The sequence below is a fragment of the Cupressus sempervirens genome, chromosome 3 (genome assembly GCF_028749045.1).
Source record: "Cupressus sempervirens isolate cs-2001-9-10 chromosome 3, ASM2874904v1, whole genome shotgun sequence".
Classification (NCBI taxonomy): Eukaryota; Viridiplantae; Streptophyta; class Pinopsida; order Cupressales; family Cupressaceae; genus Cupressus; species Cupressus sempervirens.
Genome location: NC_143120.1, coordinates 213,977,446 through 213,996,777, shown reverse-complemented (window position 1 = coordinate 213,996,777; position 19,332 = coordinate 213,977,446). Strand labels below are relative to the sequence as shown.

The 19,332-nt window shown below is 35.7% G+C and overlaps 2 protein-coding genes across 5 annotated transcripts in view; one reads left to right on the top strand and one right to left on the bottom strand.

Moving 5' to 3' along the window:
• The window catches only part of LOC149565577 (2-dehydro-3-deoxyphosphooctonate aldolase), a 257,795-nt gene that overhangs the window by 154,828 nt on the left and 83,635 nt on the right, over positions 1-19,332 (top strand). For 3 of the 4 annotated variants that reach the window (XM_089819099.1, XM_089819097.1, XM_089819098.1), the window contains one exon: positions 18,282-18,340. The exons of the other annotated variant lie outside the window; for it this stretch is intronic. In XM_089819099.1, coding sequence (XP_089675225.1) covers positions 18,282-18,340 — 59 coding nt within the window. The remainder of the gene's footprint in view (positions 1-18,281; positions 18,341-19,332) is intronic. 4 annotated transcript variants of the gene reach the window in all.
• LOC149565578 (uncharacterized) lies at positions 1,889-3,496 on the bottom strand. The gene is made up of 3 exons (XM_089819096.1): positions 3,088-3,496; positions 2,666-2,954; positions 1,889-2,547 (listed from the first exon to the last, which is right to left on the bottom strand). Exons 1-3 carry the CDS (start codon positions 3,360-3,362, stop codon positions 1,984-1,986), a joined length of 1,128 nt encoding a protein of 375 aa, XP_089675222.1. The 5' UTR covers positions 3,363-3,496; the 3' UTR covers positions 1,889-1,983.

The window sequence follows — 19,332 nt, the reverse complement described above, 5'->3', positions numbered from 1 at the left end:
ACTTTGTAAAAATGGGAAAACATGTACTTGTATGATCGCTTCATGCAATCAAGTTGCAAGTGCATTAGGAATTGCAACATTGAATGAGTCATAGTTAGTTGTTGAATAAGTCATTCCCATTTTCTCTCCACTTTTCTCTCTTCTTTTTAACCATATAAAGGAGAGAGCTCATTTTATACTTCCATCTTTTGTTTTAGGCAAGAATACTATGCTGTATGCTGTTGTCTCTTGTATCTTGAAAATTTTGTGTCTCACACAAATTTTCTGAATTGAGTAAAGGAAACAAGAGTCCTCAAACTTTGTGTTGTGGATCTTGGGATAAATTGGCGTTTTCTTATGTTGCATCAATTGATCTTTCTTTATTTCAAGTTATAGTCTTCTTCTTTGAATCATTCCATCTTTCAATTATGTAATGTCCCTGATATTATTAAATAATTAAATTTAGTAATTATGAATGGCCCCAAAATTTAGTTTAATTTTCTCATAGGCCCATTTTTTATCTTCTTAGTTTAATTTTCTCTTAGGACCATTTTTTATGTTTTTATTTGTTCATAGGAATTGGTTCTTAGATTTTACTTTTTATTACAAATCCGGAAAACCCAATTTTGGTAAAAGGTCACACTTTTGAACACCAAAGTTGCTATTTGAACACATCCGTATGCATCCCAACTTACATTCTTGGCCATACCCACAAAAGCCCATCTTGCCCACGTGCAATCCACCTTTGAGAGTCTGATTTTGGCCCTTTTCACCCAAATACATATGCTTTCCAATTCATTTCCAGCCATCATATAAGTATCTAATCCATACTTCGATCACTCATCCCTAATGGATTTGTCATTGTAACTCGAAATCCAAAGTTTTCATCGATCCAATCTCATTGGAAGATGTTTTTATCTTCATGTTGCGGTGCACTCTTGAAGAAATGTTAGAACTTCATCAAAGAACAAAGACATCACGTCGAGAAGATATGCTTTGTTTCAAAGAAAGCAGTAATTGCTTTGATCTCCATTTTCCCAATGGCTACCTGGGAACTTCAGTTCGTGTGGGAATGCACAGTAATGTCCCCTGTTGGAACTAAGGGCTATAAGTACTAAATGAAATGCCATATATAGTTATAATAGATTTATGTGTGATCTTATCTTGCTACTTCTGATACGATAAACAAAAAATGATCTCATTTCTCTAAATGATAGATGATCTAAGGATTCTTTTGCCTTGACACTTCATAGTATGTTATTATTTACAATGATCCCTCATAATTGATATTGTAACAAGTTGTATATTATTTCAATTCTTTCAAGATATATATATATATATATATATATATTTATCTGCACCTATAAAGGTTGTTCTGTAACTCCATCTGTACTTCAGCCCTAGAGTAGATATAAGAGGTACTCAGAGATTTCAAAACTAAAACCTTGTATCCATTAACTATTTGCCTACGTATGATAGAATGACTTGTGCATACTTCAGTTATAACCTATGCTCCACGGAGTTTCCGGGACGGGGACGTTTTAGGGGACGGGAACGTGTTTCCGGTATGGGTACGGGTCGAAGCCAAAATTTAGGGGACGGGACCTCAGGGGACGGCTATAAAATATAGGGGATTTTAAATTTTTTATATATGGAGAATTAGACTTCTTTAGAGATATATTTCTGATATGCATAGCATAACAATGATAAATCATAACATTGATAAACCATTCACCATAGAATACATGGAAATTGAAAACTATTAAGATTAGAATCAAAATGAGAATATGATATGATGATATATCCGAATATCGCATACAATTAGCAAAAATGCCCAAAGGCTCCAAGTGTCAATCTATCATCATCATGCATGAAATGAAAATCAAAATGACATAATGAAAGTAAATACTAGAAGTGTAAATGAGATGTCCAACTCCATAATAATCAAAAGCAATAATGTATCTGAGTATCTGAAAAGCAGAAAGCCAAATATATGGCTGTCCTCTAGGAATCTAAATCTCTATCTAAATCAAGATCATCATCAATCTCATCCTCTGAATCACTGGCAGGGGTAGGCAGAGGGTCCTCATCCAATGGAACTCCAAGCAGCCCTGGGGGTGTGTTATCCTCATCAATCTGCAATGCATCCTCAGGATTAACATCCCAACGTAGTGCTGGAGTCTGTCGATACTCAAGACTCTGTCGCTCCTGTAGTCGCAATACACTATGAACAACCACAAGCTTCTCTGATCGTCTAGAGGTAAGGTTGTTCCTCTTGACCGATTGAATGAAGCTATATGTAGACCAATTCCTCTCTGCAGCAGAGGAACTCGCAACCTGTGAGAGAAGACGAGTGGCAAGGGCTTTCAGCTCAGGTGCATCTCTACCATGCCATGTCCACCATCCAATCGGGTCCTTTTGAGCTAATGTAGCTCTATCAGTCCTCGCCTCTGGTCTACCAAATGTTGGACCACGAAGATTGACAAAGTCAAGCCACTGCCCTCGAATTTTTGCAGCATCCTCTGCACTATACATTTTTGAAAGGGCCTTGAAGAAGCCCTCCTTCACCTATATTGAAAAAACAAAAATTAAGAAGTGAGAACTTAGAGTTTATAAACTTTACAAATAAAATAAAATATTTAAAAATGTATTATAAAATCATAATTCTTTAATAAATTAAACTCACCTCCTCATCATTAGATGGAGGCACTCTCCCAGGCCTTGGTGCATACCATTTTGGATTGACTGCATAGGCTGCCATATGAAGTGGGTTGTTCATAGCGTTCCACCTTTTCATTACAATGGGCTTAAGATGCTCCTCATAGAACTCCAAAGTAGGTTCCTTATCTTTAACAGCTTGCTTGATCTGCCCAAGCATGCTATCAAAGGTCTCATAAATCTCTCCAAGGCTAGGAGAGTCAGTATCAGCATATCTAATGACCTGCACAATAGGGTCAATGAAGGAGCAAATGTATCTGCAAATGAAAGAAAATTGCAAGTGAGAAACATAATATGTTAAAAAAATCAGCAAGTGCTTAATCAGATTTTTTTTTTATTAAATCAGCAATAATAACAATTATGATATCCACCAATTCTTAAGTTTCTTACCTCATTGTGGTCCACCAATTTTCATCTAGGATTCTTCGTTTGACAAGTCTTCCATCTGGGGTGCTTGATTCATGCCATCTATTCCACTCTGCATTGACCACCATGGATTGTAAGGCCTCTTGGACCTCAAGCATCCTCTCCAACAAAATGAAGTAGCTAGCATATCGAGTCTCCACAGGCTTGAGGAATTCTTTTTTGGAAAATGTCCTAAATAATGCAAGAGATGTGTGATGATTGCAAATAAACATTTGCACGTCTCTAGCCTCAAACACCATAGTCTTTATCCAATCAATTTTTCCAAAGTCCTTCAAGGTGTTATTCAATGCATGTACACAACATGGGGTCCAAAAAATGTGTCTATAGGTGCTCTCTACTATCCAGCTGATTTACACACACGGGCTGAATCAGTGATGACTTGCACAACATTTGAAGTCCCTACCTCTTCTATAGCATCCTTCAAAATCTGAAATTGGAAGGATGCATCCTTCTTTTTTCCCGAACAATCAATGGCTCTAAGAAAATAGGCCCCTGCTGTACTAGTGACAATAAGATTGATGAGTGGCCGATGTTTGATATCAGTCCAACCATCCATGATAATAGAACATCCATCACTCATCCATGTTTGCCTCATATCCTCCATCAAAATGTTTACTTTTGAGTACTCTTTGTCAAGGATAGTGGTGCATAATTTAGTCTCTCCTGGTGGTACAAATGAGGGACCAACAGCATAAATATCTTTGCACATTTGTTTATAGAATGAGGAACGAGAAACATGGTATGGTATGCCATGAGCAACAAGAAATCTGCCAATGGACTCTTCCGCTCTATCTTTTGCTTGTATATTAAATAAATCAGCCACATTGGTATCTCTCTTAGTCTTGGCCTTTCCCTTCCCTTTACTAACAGTGCTAGTGGGAGTCAATGAGGGTGTGGGTGTGCTACTCATAGGACCCCCGGATTTTAATAACTCCCCCTACACATACAACCTATTGGCCTCAAGTTTTTCTTCCTCCGTAATTTTTTTGCAACCTTTCACCCCTTGCCCACCTATCCATAAAAGATGGCAATACACTCTTGTGTAGCTCCCAAAATAATGCTTCTTACATAAATGACACTCCCATTCCCTACTACCCCCCGAATTTTTCTTCTTATTCTTGTCTACTTTTGTGGCAAATTGTAGGAGAGGTTTCTTAGGGTTGAATGGGCCTTTGGCATATTGTTTTAGGGCTTTGGAAGGGCACTCAAATGGATTAGGCATTGCATCTTCCATAGGGACATCTACATTAGGCTCATCAATGGCTGCCCTAGGTCTTTTTCTTGGTCTTTGTAATTGTGACACTTGAGTTTCTTGCATGGCAACTTCCATGCTATCACTACTTCCCTCACTCTCACTGCTGCTCATGTTTTTGCCTTTGGATTTTACAATGATTTATAGTATACTGCTGCAAGTTATAGAAAAAAAAAATATTTCAATGTTCCATTAACATGCCCTCTCTATGTCATTGAAAAAAATGAAAAATGACAACAAACAACAATGAAGTTTGAATCAAACAAAAAGAAAATAAAAAAATACCTGGAATGAAGTAGAAATGAAGGCAAAACTTTCTCTTCCACCTCCAAAACACACTCCTCTTTTGTTGTTGTTGAATGTTCAATGTTTTCCTCTTCCTCTTCCCAACTTGCAAACAACTCCAAATGAGCAATGAACTCCAACTTTAACTATTTAAGAAGACACATTAGGGTTAACAACTTAACATCCATGTGGGCCCTAGGCGGAATAGAAAAGACTTATTTTTTTAAAAAAAAACCATTTTTAAAAACTTTTTAACTCACCCATGGCCGGCTGGAAAATAGGGGACGGTGTGGGCAAAAGGGTACGGGCGAGGGACGGGAACGCCGTCCTCGGTACGAAAATCCGTACCCAAGTTTCCTATGAAACTTTTTTTGGCGTTTCGGGGACCGTCCCCGTTTACCTCAAAAAGGGACGTCGCAGGGTACGGCCAAAATCCGTACTCGCGTCCCCGTTTCGTACCCGGTACAGGTACTAGGGTACAGAGGCAGGGGACGCGTCCCCGTGGAGCATAGGTTATAACTTGTTTGTCAGATTGATGTTTCTAGATGTTACATCACTTATTTATTTGAATCAGTTTGACACATGGAGATGCCATGGTGATCCAACTAATGGTTCTATGCTCTGCAATCTTGACTCATGCTATCACTATTGTAAGATCATTTATGTCAAACAAATGGATGGCTTCTGAGTAACAATGGTACAGGCTCCTTTAGCTAATGTTTGTATCATCTTTTGAATATAAGATGACAGATTGTCAAAGGGCTGAGTTTTTATACAGTCTTGTCTTTATCCCTCTTTAGTCGACGTACTTAGTATGTCTTGTTATTGATAATCTATTTCCTTTGAAGTTGCCAACTTGGATATATTATTTCGTCTCTTTTATTTTATTTGTATCCAAGCTGCTAAGTCTTAGAACTATTTTCTGCCCTATGTTTCTTCTTTTGTATCAGCAATCTCGCATAGTATCGTTCTCATCCATGGTTGGTTGAATTTCTTCTCCAAATTTCTGATTGCCTTGTTCTGTGTGTGACTGTGGCTATGTAAGGCCATTTGTAGATGTGGATATTTGATGCTCGCTTATTTGATGCATGCTTGAAGGTTTTTATTTGATGATGTGCGTTGGTTTGGCACCTTTGTATTGAGATTATTTTCATCTCTTTCTTATTTGATCTCCTTCAATATTTGATCATTACTTCAAATATACATTAAAGAAATACTTCTTATTATTGCTGACTTTAGACATCTCGCCCAAAAATCATCCTCAATTTCTCTCTGCCAATATAATTTGGTTCACTATGGGAGGAAAGTGCCTTTCCATCTTTCTCCTATGTCTTTGCCACCCGTTTTATGCTTCGATGATGCCTGATGATCTGGACTGTTGATTAGGATGTTGAACAATTAGAATCAAATGCTGAATCAAATTTTCTTCCCATGGATTCTTCTCATATTTGATCACTGATATTTTTTGTTTTATATTTCTTTTTCCTCTACATTACGGCTTAGAGGATTCTTGTGAATGATCATCTAGTTGTCAGTAGCTTATACTTGTTTTCTTATCATACATATTCCCTTCCTTACAGATCTTCCCTCCTGCCCCTCTACAAAATGACCAAGCTAGTTTTTTATATCTTCTGATCTATTCCCAATAGCCATGTCTCTCCAATGCTCAAGTTGGTGACTCAATGCATAGTTTGAGATAAAGTTGTAGATTTGTTAATTGGTTGATTATAAGCATATTTGTTAGTATGTTTATTTATTTTATTTGCTATTTACATTTATTTATTTGTAATGAATATTTATTATGTATATAACATTATTTATTATTTATGTATGCTTATATTATATTACAATACAATTTATTTCTATTTTATTATTATATTATATTATTGCTTATAAATAATAATATAATGAATATAATATTATTATATTCATTATCTTGTATTGTATTAAATCAATTATTATATTAGTAATATTTATTAATAAATTATTGTTTGTTCATCTATATGTTTAAATTTATTACAAAACTCTAGTCAAAATGGGGATATTACAGTCCACACTTTCCAAATTTGCTTGTCCTCAAGCAATTTAATATATTCTCCTTGTGATTTGATTGATGCACCTCTCTATAGTCCTACAATAGCAATTTTGATTTGGGATTAGATAGTTATAAATATAAATTTGAAGATCACAAGATTCAATTTAAATTACTAAGAATGATTTTAAAGAAGGAACTTATCTCGATTTGTTGTAGCGCTTGTGATTCTCCTTTTGCTAAGTGTTGCTTTCTTTCGAGATAAGTAATCCTTCAGAGATGTAGAGTCTTTGTCTTAATTCCTTTCTAAGAATTACAACATTCATTAGAATGCCCTCTTAACTTCAACATTCACTGAGAATGCGCTGATCCAATCTTGACAAAATGTCCTTAATCTTAATACTTTCTAAAAATGTTCATGATGCTCGATACCAAAGTAACGAGAATTAGAATTGGATCAGAATTGGCAAGGCCGAATTGAATTGTGAATCGGCCGTAAATAGAAATTGAATCGGCTATGAATCGGCAAATTAAAAAGAACCCTTTAAATTTAGAGATTTTAACAATTTAAAACTTATTTCGTGCACCCTTTATTGAATATAACTTAAACACATTATAATATCATCAAATAGAAGTTAACATAAATAAACATGGAACATAAATGATAAATACATCACATACGTAACTATGTTACACATAAGATGTAAATTGTAGGTTGTAGGTGAAGTAAATAGAAATCATAATAGAAATCATACGATCATAATGATTCAAATCATGGAATGTATGTAAGATGAAGATCCATAAGATATCAAATCATAAATGTATGTAAGAATCTAAGATGAAGATCCATGAATTGTATTTCTCTCAATATCTGTAAACAAAATATAAAAACAAGGCTCCAACTCAAGCCTCATCATCATCCTCAAGCTTGGTCATAGCCTTAGCCTCAACCTTTGAGTATCCAATCCACCTTCTAGAAAGGCATCTAATGTAAGTCCTAGAGGATTGTCGAGCCATAGCCTCCACATGTAAGATGGGTTCATGAACAACATCACTACGACCTGTGTCTGTACGTGCGTGTCTGCGTCTACTAGTGTCTAAATGTGCTCTAGCTTCCTCCGCTGCCATGGCCACAGCCTTAGCCTCAACCCACTCATGGTATCCCTCATTGAAGACTGGATCCACAGCCTCAGTGAGCCACTCTGATTTTGGACAATCTCCTCTAGAATGATCAGAAAGGAGTCATCGCCCAAAATCTGTTTGATCTTGAGACAAAGGTTGTAATGAACAAAGACAAGATCATTCAACCTCTGCACAGTCAACCTTTTTTTCCTCTTCAAATGGATGTGCTTGAACATGGACCAACAACACTCACATCTAAAAGTGCTGCTTGGCTGACTTAGAATATGGATAGCAATTTTTTAAAGTTTTGGGGTTGTGTGCCCAAACATTTGCCACCATCTATCTTACTAAGGGAAAACAAAAACAATTAGTCTCATTTACAACTTTAAAATTACATAATCAAAATTTAAAATGCGCAACTCATAAGTCATAAACTTAAGATTTTTGAATATATTATTTTTACCTGACTATATTGTTGTTTGAGCATCTATGGCCATCCTGCCAGAGAAAAATGGCCCTTCTTTATTATTGAATTTGTCTAGCTGCTATCCTCATCACTACTCAACCTCTGGATCACTGCATCTAAGCCGGTGAGAACCTCCTCATCCGCCTTGAAGTCAAGATGAAAACAAAATGCCAGATTCAAATAGTAAGCTACTGCATGGATGGGTCAATGGAGCTGATTTTGCCATCTCCTATCAATGATCTCCCAAATAAGGTCATACTTCTCCTGCACTCTTGCATACTGGGCTCTAATGGTCTCCTTGGCCCTATCCATGACCTCATATATGTAGCCCATAGAGGGCTTCTCCACCTCAACAATTCGTAGGAGAGATACAAGGGGCTCAATGACTTGCATATAAAGTAAAAAAACCATTTGAATCAAAACTTAAATATAAAATAATATATCTAAAAGTAAAACTAAATTATTAAACAATTAAACAATTAAACAATAATAATTAAATATTAAATACTAAATAGTAAAATACTAAATGTTAAATTTCAAGAAATTTACGTTAAGGACGTTTTTAGTAGGTTTCCAAAAACCATCATCAAAGATGCAATTCACCACATCTACCCTTACAGGGGTCCTAGCATAGGAAGATGTAATCCACTCTCGCCCAACAAACATGCTCCTCAAATCGTTCCTTGATGTCAACAAGGACTGCAATGTGATGAAATTCAAGGCAAACCTCATGATGCCTGAATGAGCTAACTCCTTGCCTCCCATGTAGTCCCTCATTGTGCTAAGGAGGAATGAACGATTGTAGGTAAACTTGCATATACTTTTTGCCTTTTCGACACATGATTGACCCACTCAAGCTTGCCACTTTCCTCCAACATGAGGTTAAGACAATGTACTGCATAAGGAGACCAAAATATGGTGGGGTGCCTCTCCATCAAAATTTTACCTACAACAATTTTAAGTTAATTAGAAATTCAAACATGTTAGAAACCTTTGAATTAGAAAAAGTTCAAAATTCAAATAAATTTATTTTCAAAACTTGAAAAGTTAAAAGTTTACCTACAACAACATAACTTGCTGCATTATCCGTCGCCACTTGCACCGCATGTTGTTCCTCCACCTCTACTATGACTTCCTCAATAATTTAAGTATGTGGCGTGTTTGATATGAGCAGAAGCATCAATGGATTTGAGGAACATGGTATATCCTACAAAACAATGAATTATCATGGATCATCAACAAATTAGCAATCAACAAATCAAAATTTGAAATACTCAATCACAATTCGAAATTCACAATGTATGTAGGAAAGTAGAATGATTAATCACCTCCACAAGAAATAAGAAAATTGAGGAGTGTTTTATTCCTCTTATCTGTCCAACCATCAATCATGATGGTGCAACCCTTTTTGATCCACTCCTTTGGGTGGTCTTCAAGGTCCACCTTCATGTCCTCTACCATTTCATCCAAGAGGTATCCACTCAACTCAACCTTAGTTGGGGTTTTAAATCCTGGACCACAAATAACAACTGCATCTATCATGTTTTGCCAATAAGGAGCCCTATCACACATACATTATGATTAGAAATTCAGATGACAAATCATTATGTAAGCTTGTAAAGTAAATCTATGATTAATCAATGAACCATAAAATAAGTAGATATAATTAAAATTTTACCTTAACCTTAAAGAAAACAAAGAAAAGAGAATCAATTACTTGGCTGCAACAAATGAAATGTTGCAAAAGTACCACAATTCGTAAATTTCTTTTTTGGTAGCATCACAAATCTCCTTGTTCAAACCCATGCCCTCAAGTGTGGGTTTGAGCCACGAGTAGTGCTAGGCACAAACTAACTATCCAATCTGTTCTTTAGCACTCTAGGCGGCAATAGGCTGGACTCAATCTCGGTATAAGAACAACTATCACTAGCACTAGCACTAGCATGAGCATTAGATCTAGAACGAAAAGGAGGCCTGGAAGAACCCTCTCCAACACAACCTACGAATGCGGATGTTGATGCAACTACAAAAGCATGGGAGCCAATAGCCCTTGAGCCTTCAAGTTGCCTTTTTTTATCCAATTTATCTTGATCATATTTTTCTAATGTCACTAAATAAGTGCGTTTTGCCTCAACACTTTGTTGAGTGCAAATTGTAATATCATGTCCAGGCATAGCAACAATGTGGTATTTAATCTATAAATACTACCATAATTTATTTCTTTACAAAACATACATTTAGTTTGAAATTTGGTTCTTCCAAGAAAGTCTTTGGTATATTTCTAATATTCATCTTTTTTACCCATTGTGGAAAATGAAAGTTAAAGCTGCTGCAATAAGAAAATTCAAGTAAAGCCTCAAAGTTTAAAACTAATAAACAAAAGTTACCAAACAACAAACCCTACTCTGCAATTTATTAAAACTACAAAACATTCAAGATTTGCAAATGAAAACTAATTGTTTTTTACAAAAAATGCATAATACACTAACATGCAAAAAAAAATCAACACTTACCTCTTGCAAATGAGTTGAGGAGTGTTGCTATTGACTCCTTAATGCTCCCAATGCAATCTTATGGCCTCCCCATTGGACTTTTGATCTCTTTGGTGCTTTTCCTTCTTGCTGGTTGCAAACCTATGGTTTTTCTTCTCTTTTTCTCTTTTTCTCTCTCACTTTTCCTCTCTTCTACTCATGCTAAACAATTATAAGGCACTTTAGGGTTAAAACAAAGAGGAAAGGCAAAAAAAGAGATTAAAAAAAATGTTTTAATTAAAAAATGAGTTCACTTTTTTGCTTGCCGCAGCCAATTCATGTGATTTTTGGTATGAATCGGCGATTCATGGGATTCATGGAAAAAAATCGGTGATCCAATTCAACTCCAAAAAAATCGCCATGCCTGAATCAAATTGCCAAAATGGCAATTTTAGGGCGATTCTTGGAAATATGCTCGATACTCGTTAAGAATGTCCTTATTTTTGACACTCATTGAGAATGACCCTATTCCTTGGCACTCACTAAGAAACACATACTAGGATATGTATAAAAACACAAAGCATGCACAAAATATATATACATTAGTGTTGTAGACACAGATTATACACATTAATGCATGAACACATGATGCATACTAAAAGCATACACATATTAAAAGCTTTGGTAGATTCCTTCCTACAATTTGAATAAGCCAAGGTGAAACAGATGTTTCTTTACGATATTCTAAACCATACACTCAGTTTAGATTGTTACGCTCGCTATCCAAGTTAGTGGTGACAAGTTCCTTGATAGATAGACCTGCATCATATGTTAGTACTCCAAAACCATAATAAGAATATTATTCAATCATGCAAGTCATAAAAATACAAGACCCTAATTCCCAATTCAAGCCCTTCTTAAGGAGAGGTTGTAATTAAATGCTTAGTTCCTGGGGGAGTGCTTCCTGGGGCTCTAATTAATAAAACAACTCTCCACTAAGCATCATCTCCTCACATTACTTCCTCTCATTAAAACCCTATTGATAATCAATCTTGATGTATCCATCCTCCCTAGGAGAGAGTTCTTTCTCATCGTAGGCCTTATGGATACCTGTTCTAGGTGTATCCATCCTTCCATATGCATATGTTTTTCCTCCTTAATGGTATATATTGGTTCCTTTGGAGAATATTTTATTCTTTGCATCACTTCTTTAAGAATATTCTATTATAGAATATCTTGCGAAGTCCTTCAGAGAGGTTAGCTCTCTGCCTAAATTCCCTCTAGGAACTATAATGCATTAGTGTCCTCTTATTAGTGGCTACATGGAGTAGTCTATTTCTTCTTTCTTTTGATCTAAAGAGATTCAGTATTCTAATATAATTTATCATTAACTGTAAGAAATCACTAAATGTTTTGGTCGTTTCATTTTTTGTCCCATCTGAATATATTGCTGATTTATCAATTCCTCTTACTTGAATCCTCCTAACCACTCAATGATATTGATATTCTTTCTTTTGTATATGTTAATGGGTACATGTTATGTCTTGAGATTGATGCTATTGGCTAAACGTCAATCAAATATTGAATGAATTATGTGTTGATAGTCCTCAAATTTTAATTTGTCGAAGGGCTACTATTTTACTTCTTCCACAATTATTTTGCAAGGTTATCCATAATTCTTATAAATGTCTTGTATAATTTAATCATGGGCTGCCATAAAGTATCCACAATCTTTCCCGAAAGTATGATACAACTCTTCATATAGATCATTTTTGTATAACAATTTTTAATTCTTTTAGGTTGATCATTATTTAAGCTTCACCCCACAGGATGGCAGGGTCATGCTTTGGTACCACTATAATAACCCCTGTCGGAACTAAGGACTATAACTACTAATTGAAATGCCATATATAGTTATAATAGATTTATGTGTGATCTTATTTTGCTACTTCTGATAGTAGTATCTTTTAATTTAATAATTTGACATTATTAAATGTAAAAGGATTAGTTGATGAGCAACAAGATCTTATGAATATAAGTGAGTATAGATTAAAGTATATCTTTAAATTGGATATTTATCTATATTGTATTGGAATGATCTCATATTATTATGCAAAATCATTTTCCTTGAGTGTTTTATTAGTCTCCCTCTTATTTGTTATGTTTTCTATATGTTCTATAAAAGTTATTTTCCTTTATCTTTCATTTCTCTCCGAGAATGGTCTTGCAAGAAGAGGGAGATTAAGATTCAAAGGGAGATTGACATTCTAGGAAAAAGAGGGAGATTGAGATTCAGAAGGAGATTGATGTTTTAGGTTACCTTGACAAGAGAGGGAGCAAACAGAGGATATAATTTGGTCAACCTTTGGTGATCTCAATCATATTGATTCAGAGGGAGTAAACCGTGTTAAGATGGCTTCTCTAGTGATCATTAAATTGTAGCAATCAAGAGGAATGTGATTCATGAATATACCTCGTGACTATGTGATTTTTAATGGGCCCACCCCCTATGTATATCATGAGGAAGTGATGACTTCCAAATGATCATCACTTGTATTTGGAGAAGTTGTTGTAAGGTGACGATCTTACAATAACTTGTATTATGAGATCAACAAATTGAGTAAATGGTGAATGTCTTACATCTCAACATTCTAGGAGACCATTACTTAGAGTATTTGGTGAATATCATTGATATTCTGGGAGGCCAATACTCTTGACATCATATGTGATATCAAACTTTATTTTGAGTAATTGGTGAACATCGTATGGTATTCTGGGAGACCAATACTTGTGATGTCAAATGTGATATCACACCTTATTTGAGTACTTAGTGAATATTGGATGTCGATATTTTGGGAGACCAATACTCTTGATATCGGATGTGATATCAAAACCCTATTTGATTAATTAGTGAATATCATATGTTGATATTTTGGAAGACCGATACTCATGATATCAAATGTGATAGCAAAATGTTAAGGTAATATATAATCATGTGTTTATCCTCCCTAGCTAATAGAGAGTGTTGAGTGTGGTAGCTTCAGTTGGATAAACCTTTATATAATTATCTATGAGATATATTTATATATGTGTGTTTATTATTATATGAGATAAATGAATATAATAACAATATATATAACTATGGTTATATTTATTATAAATTAATATAATATTATAATATTATAACTATGGTTATAATATTAATTATTAATAAACAAATAGACATGTCCCTTAAATAGACTTGTCTATTCATGGCTTACACTTATTTATATTAGGAGCACTGCCTTTGGAAGATATATACCTTGAAGGCAATATTATTACATTTGCAGCCACCTCTGAATTTTAACAGTGAGTACCATTTCTTTGTTAAATAGATCCTCCTTTGAGAAGAAGAATGGGAATGGATTTGCAGTTAATGCTCACCTCTTGAAGGATGAGGATATCAATACTGGTGTGAAAATTATAAGATGATACAATAAAGAAATTGTGAGACATCACAATGCTATTGATAGATGGCCAAGAAACATATTCAACCATGTTCAACTGAGGACAAAATCCGAGAAGACCTCTCTAATTTAGAGGAATTGTAACCCTTAACTCAATCTGGGGATGTTCTTAGGAGATTCGAGAATCAAAATACTCAATGTGCCAAAACTAGAGCCAAAATGAATTGGCTTACCTGTGGTGACAAAGGATCAATGTATTTCTTCCAACTAATCAACTACAAAGAAGCTACAGATAGCACGGAATACATCCATGAAGATGAAAATACTCTCAACTCATAAGAAGACATTTGTTACAGACTTTTGCATTGTACTGCACCAAACAATTTTCTTCTGAAGAAGTTGGACGAACCATGGAAAATGTTAGAAATAAGATTAGCAACATTATTCCTAAGAAAATATCAGATGAGGATACCTTACTACTTGACAAACCCATTTCGGTAGAAGAGATTGGCAATGCCATCCGAAGCATGAGTAATGGGAAGTCCTCTGGGCTTGATGGATTACTTGTGGAGTTCTATAAGGGTAAATATTGAATGGATAGGGGAAGATCTCTTTCATGTATACATTGAAGCCGTTAATAAGAAGTCCGTAGGTACATACATCAATTCTATGCTCATTGAACTTATTTCTAAGGAGGGGGACAGAACCTTAAAAAAAAAATGGAGACCCATTACACTGTTGAATGTGTTCTGTAAGATGTTAGCTAAGATGCTTGCCTTTATGGTAGAGAATATTCTACCTCATGATATCAATTCAACACAGACTAGCTTTGTGAAGGAGAGGTACATATTGGAGAATCTGATTACCTACAGGGAGGTCTTAAATTGGGCTAAAGATTCCAATCAATGGGTTTCTATGATGCTCTTGGACCATGAAAAAGATTATGATAGAATTTAATGTAGGTTTATTAACATGATGCTTGAAAGCTTGGGCTTACATGGCTTCTTTCGTCAAATGGTACTAACCCTGATGAATGGAGCTGCTACTGCGGTGGAGGTCATTGTAACTAGATCAAGTCCATTTAAACTCAGTAGAACTATTATGCGAAGTTTTCCCCTTGCATCTAACTTATTTGTTATTGCTGCTGATGCATTATTCTACCTACTAAGAGATGACACAATATCTCCAAAAGTCAAAGGCATTTTGCTACCCAATGGGAATGAGCTATCCCATATTCTGTTTGCTAATGAAAAATTGAATTGATGGAAGATAATGTTTGCAACCTCATACACAAATTGGATCTATTCTGTGCAGCATCTAGGAGTAAAGTCTCAGTTCCAAATTCAATGATGCTTGGATGGGATGAAACCCCCTTTTGTGCAATATATTCTCTTTGGCTTGGGAAGAACCTGAGCACCAAGTATGATACTTGTGAATCCCTTTCTCCATCAATCCCAATCTGAAGGAAATGTGGGAATGTGATAAAAGAGGAGTTAGACAAAAAGATGAATAAGAGGAACACTCAGTGCCTTTCTTTGGCTGGGAGATTCCAAATTTGCCAAAATATTCTATCTTGTTACATTATTTACTATGCTTATGCCTGCCTGTTCAATCAGGCCCAAATTAACTATGTGCAGGGGAGAATCAAAGAGTTTTTATGGTTTGATGGAAAGGGTAATAAGAAAAACATACTGTGAGATGGAAGTGGTGTACCACGAGTAAGGAATTAGGGGGGTCTGGGCCGAAGGATCTTAGGATCCAGGGATTAGCATTGGCAATCCAATGGCTAGCCAAATCCTCTCAGGGAGAGGAACCCTGGAAGATTCTTCTCAGGAATAATACAGCCAAGGCTACCCCAAAATTTCAAATACCTGGAAAGGACTCCATATCAATGACTTTCTTTTAGGAAGACTTGAACTTACTCTGGCTGGGTCTATTGTCTTTAAAGCAATATGAAAAAGTTGGAATAATGTTAAACATTTGATTTCTAGCAACATTGTCTTTGATGAAAACAATAAGATTTGTGGAGAAAAATCTGTGTGGTGGAATCTCTATCATGGAGATGTGCCTTTTGCTCTTATACAGGGTTGTTCTGCACGCTGGCCAGTAAAGTGGTCATATGCTTTGAGGACATCATTCTAGATGGAGAACTTATCAGTTGGCAAGAGCTAACAAGTTTGATACCCCCCAATCTCCATGGAGGACATATGTAATGCTGGGGGAGGCCTGCAGTACTCTGATTTTGCCTGTACCATGTGGAGGGAGTGTAGTTAGGATTGCTCTCTAGAGATGACCAGATGGCACCCTGTTTCCCTTGACTAAAGCCATGTATATATACAAGCTTCTCATTGAATGTAACGATATTATCGACCATCTAAATACTACCTGGAATATAAACCTGAACCCCCTTTCTTGGACCAAACAGTAGATGAGTTTTTGGCACAGACCTATTGAGCCTAAAACTGCTTGCTTCATGTGGCGTCTCCTCCTACATAGATTAGCAGTTAAGAAACCTAATTGGGAACTTAGTATCTGTACCTTTTGTGGATCTTGTGGATAAGTCTTCCATATCTTTTTTATTGTACCTTTGCTAAAGAGATGCAGGGGCTTTTTGGTCTGATCCTGAACAACAACTTCAATTTGTTCCATGTGTTATCCAGAAAATTCTTGAGTCTCAACAAAAACAGTAATGTTTTTTGGTCTACGCTATTTGCTCATATTGTATGGTATTAGGAAATAAAGTTATTTTTGATGGTAGAGCTAAGCACCCTATTGAGTCTCTCTGCAGAGACTCATTTATCACACTATTGCTATGCAGGTGACAGTGACTCATAGATTGGAGGAGAAAAAGATCCTGAAGCTGATTAATGAAGGGTTTGCAGAGATGCTCAAGAAAGAAGTGACCTATGGATACACTTCAATAAAACCTGCTGAGGAGAAGGATGAGTTTGATATAACACTGAAATAATTCATCATGCGAATCATATAGAACAGAGACTTGAGAGGAGAGACAGAAAAACGAGATCTCTGTGCATGCTACCCCTGTTGCAGTTTGCTCACCTGTTGCAGATCCTGTTCATGGAACAGCAGAATGGCTCACCCGTTTACCATATTTGCTAGGAATGACAAGGTCTTTAAGTGGTCTAAAGGCACAGTGAGGTAGACAGCAAGGTTTTGACAGGAGTACTAGTGCCTCTTGTTCAAATTCTAATATGAAGATGTAATCATATATACTCTGGTCTTTTTTGTACATGCTGTTATAGTTGTAACCCATTAAACTTATCTCCTGAAAAGGAGGCTCCACTATGTTTTGTATATGCTGGATACCCATATACTGATACAGCCGTGACTTAATGTTGGGCTACTTATGTTAAATAGAAAACAACTTCTGCAGAGCCGTGACCAAAAAATGTAGAGTGAAATAGATACTGATACTATCCTTTCTGTGGGTGATGATCTTCCCAAATTATCGAAGTATGCATATGTTTACACTGCAAATGCTTATCCAATCCACTAAATAAAGTGGGAGGTAACTAACTTTTTTGTAGGCAATGACGTTCCCAGATTACTGAAGTTATTAAATGTTTCTTGGATAAGACATTTCCTGAACACTTTGATACATTAAACTTAATAGGGGAGCTAATAGATATTTTGTGGAATGTAAACTGCATTTAATTTTCTGCTCAAGAATCAATGAGACTTTTAAACCAATGATTTGGGTTCTCTAATCAAAAGATTGTCTTCAAAATAATGTCAATTCTAATAGTATTAATTATCAAATTCGTAATGAGAATATGTTTTTCTCGATAGAAAATATTTAAGACAATGCATTTGGCATATTTGGAATATAACTTTTTAAAAATAAGAAAGGGCTTTAGAACTTTCTCATTAATAATATTAAACATTAGTTTATTCTATTTTCTTTGAGCTCATTTTTTCATGAACATTCTAGACAACTTATGACTTCTAATTTTTTATGCTCAGTTTCTTTGTGTTTATGGGTTTTGCATTCCAAGCATTTCATTGAAACTTTTACATGAAACACACATAATTGCTGCGCTCATTTTGGAATTTTTAAATACAGACGACTTAATTGTTGATCCTCGGAATTTGGAGTGGTTACGGGAAGCAAATTGTCCTGTTGTAAGTATAATCCTTCATTTGTTTGGGTTCTTCTAGGCAGCATTTTTTGTGTTTTCTTCATCTCTCAAGATTTCACTATTGATCAATATATGTTTCTAGAATATCCTTCCTCTACAGCAGAAGCACTTAAAATTGTATTAGTGATTTTGGCAAATAAAAAAGCAATTGCCCTAATGTATCTATAGCTTTTTTGGGTACATTCTTATTGAGATGTCTTATAATCAGTCGCCTTCCTAATGGCTAATTTACTATGTTCAATGCATATTGCTTTATAATTTCTAATGTAATTTGAGCATTTATGTATATGATATGCTAATAGGACACGACCTTTTAGTGATAAGGAAGGATATAAGAGTAGATCTTGGATTGAAAAGGATCATTGAACCATCAAGAAGTCATCTCAAGATTCATTGATCCTTATGACTTTGGTCGCCTTCCTAGGTGGTGTCCTCCACTGAAAGATCCTTCCATCGCACCAGAAACTCCTTGATAGTGCGTGGCCTCAACCTTTTCTCATGGACATCAAGGATCTTAGTCGGCTCCAAAATTAGTTTTCCTTCTTCGTCAATAGAAGGCATCTCGTTTGACATTGTGACAAGTTGCCTGGCGACCTTTAGACACGACGCATGAAAGACATTGTGAATTCAACTCCCTAAGCGAACTTCTCTTTAAGATTGTAGAAATGCGGCCTCAACTTCTTCTTGCCACATCTTCAATGAGGATTGTTGGTAGGGTTGAAGTCGGAGGTATATCATATCACTAATCTGAAAACTTCTCTCAACCCTATGTTGGTCAGCATACGTCTTCTAGTTTTGAGCCCTCTATAAGTTATCCTCTAGAGATTTCAGGATATCCAAGCTCTCTTGTAGCTAGTCTTTGGCCCTTGGTACGAGATTGCCACCCAATGACAAATCCATGAATGATGGAGGTTCATAACCATAGAATGATTTGAAGGGAGCCATGCCTATTGACATTTGATAGTTGGTGCTATA

Coding starts and splice junctions, on each gene's coding strand:
- LOC149565578 (XM_089819096.1), bottom strand. CDS start 3,362: ATGGTGTTTGAGGCTAGAGACGTGCAAATGTTTATTTGCAATCATCAC. Junction 2,955..3,087: donor AATTGGTGGACCACAATGAG/GTAAGAAACTTA, acceptor TTTCATTTGCAG/ATACATTTGCTCCTTCATTG. Junction 2,548..2,665: donor CTCCATCTAATGATGAGGAG/GTGAGTTTAATT, acceptor TTTTCAATATAG/GTGAAGGAGGGCTTCTTCAA.